The following is a 6,751-nucleotide window of genomic DNA, read 5'->3' as shown; positions in this document are numbered from 1 at the left end:
CCCCTTGACCTTCCTGCTTGAAGATGAATCCAGCTCATGACTCGTTGAAGAAAATACTGAAGGATCTTCCATCTCTAATTTCTAGGCAACCCTCCAACTCGACTCGGGGACGAGTTGTCCCCACCTACCCAATAGTGAGAGACCCAAGGGCCTGGAATATCAAGGGGATAGCCCACCTCGTGGCCCAGGCAACCTGATGCCCACAGAGGGTCCAGCAACTGACACTACCTCCCATTTTGAGCTTCCTTAAGACCATAAACGTAAGTGTATTATGCTAAGTGAAGTAAGCCAGTCAAAGAAAGACAAATACCATATGGTTTCATTTATACGTGGGAGCTAATGTACAAGTAAACTAACAAACAAAATAGAAACAGACTCATAGATACAGAGAACAGACTGACAGCTGTCTAAAAGGAGAGGATTGGGGACTGGGTAACAAAGATGAAAGGATCAAAAAAAAAAAAAAGCCCTGATAGTCAGAAAACAGTGCAGTATGGTTATTACCAGAGGGAAGGAAGGTGGGGGCAGGTAGAAGAGGGTAAAGGGGAAATAAATGGTAATGGAGACTAGACTAGGGATGGTTGACACACAATACAATATACAGATAATCTATAATAATAATTAGCATAATATGCTAATTAGACCAGACAGCTGGCCGACCTTCTAGATGTCATTCTGGACATCCTTCTGGAAGAAGCTGTGGTGGCGGGGGGCAAGGCAGAGGTGGTTAGGGGTGATCAGGCAGGCAGGCAAGCAGTTAGGGGCAATCAGGCAGGCAGGCAGGCAGGAGAACAGTTACGAGCCAGAGGTCCCGGATTGTGAGAGGGATGTTCAACTGCCAGTTTAGGCCTGATCCCTCCTGCACCTCCTCCCCCGCACGAATTTTGTGCACTGGGCCTCTAGTGTATTATAGAATTTTACTCTTGAAACTGATTTAATTAACCAATGTAACCCCAATAAATTTAATAAAAAGGTAGATTATGGCTTTTAAAAAGGTAGATGCCACATGCAATACTGCCCTGGCAGCACATGCCCGGGTTGCGGGCTCGATCCCCAATGCGGGGGGCGTGCAGGAGGCAGCCAATTGGTGGTTCTCTCTCATCATTGATGTTTCTGTCTCTCCCTCTCCTTTCCTCTCTGAAATCAATAAAAATATATATTTTTAAAAAGCAATACTAAAATAAAATTATATATTCCTTAAATAGTGATACATGACACAAAATCAAACAAGAACCTCATAATCATTCTACATTTCAATGGAGGGGAGGGGGCATGGTGACTATAGGACATTCCTGCCTTAGTAGAGGGTCCGTGTTACAGTAGAGAGAGCCCCAATTCTAGAGTCAGAGAGAACTGGGTTTAAACCCAGCTTCCAGAACGCCAAGGCTGTGTGGCGTCCATAAGTATATTAATTTCTTCGGGCCTCCATTTCCCTCTTCTGAAAAGGGACGGTAATTCCCAGGTAGCGGGGTAGTCGAGGATCATTGACCATTCAGCAGGTGCTCATCTTGTTTACCTTTCCAGGGGCACCAGTGGACAGTCTCTGAGCACAGATAAGACTGTCGCAGCCTGGGGGACTGAACACACACCAATGAATGGAAGTGACTGAGCTTTTCCTTGAATTTGTGACATCTAGACCGTAACCCTGAACTTGCTGACCCTCATATTGGCTGTGGGTTGGCTGGCAGGAACCTCAATTGTGCTCTGGCAATCTGTTCATCTCCTCTTATAAGGGCACTAATCTTATCAGACTAGGGCTCTACTCTTACAACTTCATTTAATTTTAATTACTTCCTTAATCCCAATACAGCCTCCTAGAAATTAAGACATCAACATAAATTGAGGGTGGGGGACATAATTCAGTCATTAGCACTGCCCCTTCCACAGCCCGGTTCCAGGACGTTCAGCAGCTTTCTTCCTCCTGCCCCCACTGCACTGCATCCAAGTGTGTTGGCAGGAACCCAGCCGCATTCCCTGGGAGTTCAACTACATCCTGGGTAGTTTCTGCTAAGTTTCATGGGCACCTCATTGGGAAGTTCTTGTTTGTCAGCTCTGGCTTCTGACACTTGGCAATCTTTATCAGCCATCCGATGGGCTAGACTTTCCAATGAGGTCTACATCTCAACCCTGTGGAGCACCCTTTCCCAAATTTATTCCTTCTTGTATTATTTGCTCCTTCGTAGTTAATACTATTAGTAATTAATGGTCCTGCATCAAAATTTCTCTTCACTATCAGTTCCACAATGTGAGGTAGTTAAGGTGAAGAAGCTGTGAGGAAATATTCACACATGAGAGGGCATTGCATCTGCATTTAGGCTCGAAATAAGGCAAATAAAAACAGAGTGGAGGGAACCCCTTTGAGGCGTGTCTTTGGTGGCACGGGCAGAAATTAGTTAGTAATTGGATTTGCGGATGCTGCTGAGAAAACTTGGTAGATGCTGGAGCAGGATCCCATGGCCCAGGCTTCCCAACACTGTGTCCTCTACCCTCAGACAGAGACCACTGCCCTAACTGGTTTGGCTCAGTAGATAGAGCGTTGGCCTGTGGACTGAAGGGTCCCAGGTTCAATTCCGGTCCAAGGGCATGTACCTTGGCTGCAGGCACATCCCCAGTAGGGGGTGTGCAGGAGGCAGCTGATCAATGTTTCTTTCTCATCGATGTTTCTAACTCTCTATCCCTTTCCCTTCCTCTCTGTGAAAAATCCATAAAGCATATTTAAAAAAAAAAAAAAGACAGAGACCACTGAGGGATAAAAGTCAGGGGACTAAGACAAGGCGCTGGGGACTGAGCTGGTGATAGACACCACTGACAGGGAGTGAGTAGAAGCAAAAAGGTAACTAAGAAACCCGGAGAGAGGAGCAGGTCTGACTCAGGGAAAGGTGTCTAGTAGGGTGTATGCTCTATACAACGCTGAGATTGTCCCCTACACCCAAACACACAGGCACACGCTTGATCTTCCCAGGGGTGTCCATCCATCACCCTCAACACCAAACAAGTAGTTCTTATACCAAAATATTACACAAAGTTTTAAACATTCAAACTCTTGAGCATTTATTAGACAGATATCATGTGCCCTCAGTTAGCATCTGGGGATGTAGATCTCAATGACTCAGAGTCCCTGCCCTTAGGGGGCTCACAGCCCCGTCTCCGAGAGCAGAGAGAAGGAGCTCAGTACTTGTCGGGCAGGCCTGGAGGTCTGTAGCGATTGGGGTCTTGGCCACTCCGGCCCCATCTGTTGGCTTCCTGGTCGGCCAGTGAGTCTGCCAATCCATGGCCGCTGTCTCCATGCTTAAAAAGGTCACCGACTCTCGGATAAGCCTCTCTGGCATTACTGGAATGGAGGAGAGCAGGTACGAGGTGAATCAGGGGCTGAGGAGAAGCAGCCCCACCCTCCCCTTTCCAAGGGATTAATGATTCTGGGAGGAGCCTGGAATGAGGCTAAGCACTGACCCTGCCTGGGCACAGCCCACTCAGCCCTGGGGTGACGCCCTCACACTGGGTGAACAGCACCTAGAGGGGAGGGTGGGAATCAATCTTTGGCCCTCAGTTTCTTTTTGGGGGACATTCTCTGGCTCTGCTGGCAGCCCAGGCCCTGTGCTGGGCAGGGATGGAGAAGGTGGAAGGAAGAACATGAGGAGGAGCCCAGAGTCCAAACAGAGTCCTTCTCTAGGGCTTACACCCTCCTGATCCTCAAAGTCAGCCAAGCTCTGCTCACCCATCAGGCACCCCCAGGAGCCAGGTTACCTGATCTTTTCAGCAGCCCAGGCTCCGCCAGGTCCCCTTTGGGCAGCGTCATAGTTACCCCGGGCATGGAAGTATTTGTCTGAGTTTTTGTAATTGGCTTCTCTCATGTCAGAGTAGGCTTTCCGCATATCTTTGGCTCCTGGAAAGGAAAGGACATGGCACTGAGACATCAGGTGAAATATCTGAGAACCGTGACACCCTTTAGATAAGAATCAGGGAGAAAATGGACCACTGACTCAGTTTCACCCTGTGGTCTCAGCACCCTGGAGACCACAGGTTGAGAACAACATTCTCCAGGCTGAGTTGGCTTCCCCAGGTGACTCTAAGGAGAGACATTTCGGTGGCGGCACATTTAGGTGTGTTGTACCTGGTGGTCTGATGCCTGTCATGCTGTCTGTGGGCTCCAGCTCACTGAGGCCTCTGGGGCATATGTTTAAAGGAGACAGGGAGGCCACATTACAGAACAGGATTTCAATGTTAGTGCTGCTGAAATTTGGGGCCAGAGAATTCTTTGTGTTCAGGGCCTTCCTGAGTAAGGTGGGAGGCTCCCAAGCATCCCCACATCTCTGACCAGTAGGTGCAGCAGCCTATCCCCATGTGACAACCAGCAGTGTTTCCCACATGGCCACATGTCCCCGGCGCACCAAGGGCTTCAGGATCAAGAACCTCTGGTATATGGAGCAAAGCTACATAGGCTAGTGTTCAGGGGACTCGGTGAGCCTGTTGGTGACATGGGAAGCAGATTGTGAGAAAGGCACAAGGGAACAGCACTTCTGCCTGACGCCTATGAATTGGAGTCTTGCTGACAGAATGCAGGGAATCCTGAAGTGAGTCCCTCTGAGTGTGAGGGGCATACGTGGCATCCTGGAAACCGCCCACATAGACTGGACTGAGGCTGTGAGCAGGCAATTGCAGAGCAGGGGCCTGTATCTCAGCCTTGGCTGCACCTTCTCATCACCTGGGGAGACTGTGGAAGGCCAATGCCACATCTCAGGCCCATCACCTCAAACTCTGTGGGGGTGGGTCGCAGGCCTCTGTCGTTTTTAATGTGTCCCGGTGATTCCAGGTGGTAGCTGGGATTGGTGACCCCTGAGCTTTAGGAGGCGGTGCTCAGACACATCTGCCTGGCAAGAGCTGTGGCCTCCTACACAGCTGGGTTCACACTCTGCCCTGCCACCTGCTGACTGGCAGGTAGTCCCTGGTCCCCTGAGTCAGCTGCTCTCAGCTTCAAAGTAGGGGAAGATGCCTGCCCACCAAGTAATTCTCCACTTAGACTGGTGACCAGGTTGGACCAGAACTGTCCCTGTTTGCCTAGAACTGTCCGAGTTAGCACTGAAAGTGTCATGGAAAACTCCCCAGACCCAGGCACACCAGGAGAGTTGGTTGCCCTAAATTGCATGGAAGTGCTGAGTTCCAAGAGGGGGCTCAATGAATGTTACTAGTTGCCTTTTGGTCAGTTAAAAGGCTGGAAGAAGCCCTAGCCAGTTTGGCTCAGTGGATAGAATGTCAATCTGGGGACTGAACAGTCCCAAGTTCAATTCCGACCAAGGGCACATGCCTGGTTGCAGGCTCAATCACCAATAGGGGGATGATGGAGGCAGCTGATCAATGATTCTCATCACTGATGTTTCTATCTCTCTCTCTCTCTCTCTCTCCCTTTCTCTCTGAAATCAATAAAAATATAAAATAAAAATTTTTAAAACGTTGGAAAAGGGTAGGAAACATACTAAAGCAGGGACAGTGTACCTGACTATAGGAAGCCCCAGCAAGAGCTAAGTTGCAGGTCTCACTAAACTTCCCAGTTAGGAAATGGAAGGGAGGGAGAAGCAAGAGAGAGGGCAAGGGGAGGAGGGGAAGAAAAGATGGGGAGGGGAAGAAAAGATGGATAGCTTTAATCATACTTTGTGCAGTTGCTCTGAGGGAAATTGTATACCATTAGAATACCTACTGTGTCTTCTAGTCAAACTTACCTTTCACCTGGGAATGATGATTATTCTTTCTCTAGTAACTGAATGAAATAAGTCCTGCGGTTTTTCCATGTGTTTGATGAAAAGCTCCCGAAACACCCAGCACATTCTACCGCATGGGGCAACACAAACTAACACAGTAGCCCCAACCCTGAAGGGCTCTCAGGTGAAATCCTAGTGGCCTTAGGTTCCATCCCCGACACCCCCCAAGGGACTTTACCGTCATAAGCCTGGCCAATGAAGTCAAACCAGCCCTCGCTGCTGACTCCCAGGGCCAAGGAACAGAACACGAGGCTGGTGAAAAGCTTCATGGTGCTGAAATGAAAGGGGAGGGTCAGAGAGATGCAGGCAAGATTGGCACACCTCCTTGGGGATTTGTCTGTCAAAGACAGCCCGGCTGTGCATTTCCATTTGTTCTCTTGAGAGGCTGGCTGCCCATCTAGAAAACATTGCAGTAGGACCTCACTCAGAGCCACAGTCCTCAATTCTGAACCCATCAATCCTGAACCCAAGACTGAGGTAACCAAGGAGGCACTGAGGGAGCAACAGAGCAGTTAGGACCAAACCCCCTGAGCAGCCTGTAATGAATCCAAAAGCATTACCCTGTGCACTCGTCTGGCACAGACCCCATACAGCACCAATGCAGAAGAGAGTAATTATTTAAAATGAATGCACAGTCTTGCTGGAAACAGAAAACAGAGTAAGGTTTGTAGAGCAGGCCTCCTGGGAGTGGGCCCTCACCTGGTCTCTGGTGGAGCCGAGCTGCTGGTCCCTGCCTGCTGGGGACCGCTGGCTGCTATTTATTGATGCTGAGCCCTCCCTGCTGGATCATGTGGGTGGAGAGGGGCGGGAGAGAAGCCAGATTTGGCACCTGGGGAAAGTCCCTCTGGATCATTTCTCTTAAAAAGGCACAAATGACATTTATTGGACAGTAGTGGTTGTCTTCATGCAAAGGTCATTTCCTCATTGTGTAACCCTCAAGAAACACAGTAGACTCGCTCTGCCCCGAAGCCATGGGTCAGGGGTGCCTCTGCTGTCAG

The 6,751-nt window shown here is 49.4% G+C and overlaps 1 protein-coding gene across 2 annotated transcripts in view; it reads right to left on the bottom strand.

Annotated features, from left to right (window-relative positions):
- Positions 1-6,512, bottom strand: part of LOC102766944 (serum amyloid A-2 protein-like) — a 17,226-nt gene extending 10,714 nt beyond the window's left edge. The window contains exons 1-4 of one of the 2 annotated variants that reach the window (XM_006768405.2): positions 6,453-6,512; positions 5,932-6,026; positions 3,745-3,883; positions 3,056-3,331 (exon numbers count right to left, since the gene is read on the bottom strand). In XM_006768405.2, coding sequence (XP_006768468.1) covers positions 3,169-3,331; positions 3,745-3,883; positions 5,932-6,022 — 393 coding nt within the window. In that variant the 5' untranslated portion in view covers positions 6,023-6,026; positions 6,453-6,512 and the 3' untranslated portion in view covers positions 3,056-3,168. Of the gene's footprint in view, positions 1-3,055; positions 3,332-3,744; positions 3,884-5,931; positions 6,027-6,452 lie in introns of those variants that run through there. The other variant, XR_001514689.1, reaches the window with a different exon arrangement.
- Between the last annotated feature and the right edge of the window lie 239 nt (positions 6,513-6,751).

This window comes from Myotis davidii, unplaced genomic scaffold, assembly GCF_000327345.1.
Source record: "Myotis davidii unplaced genomic scaffold, ASM32734v1 scaffold1363, whole genome shotgun sequence".
NCBI classification, from domain to species: domain Eukaryota; kingdom Metazoa; phylum Chordata; class Mammalia; order Chiroptera; family Vespertilionidae; genus Myotis; species Myotis davidii.
The sequence above is the reverse complement of the archived record's forward strand: the minus strand, read 5'-3'. Positions and strand labels throughout refer to the sequence as shown.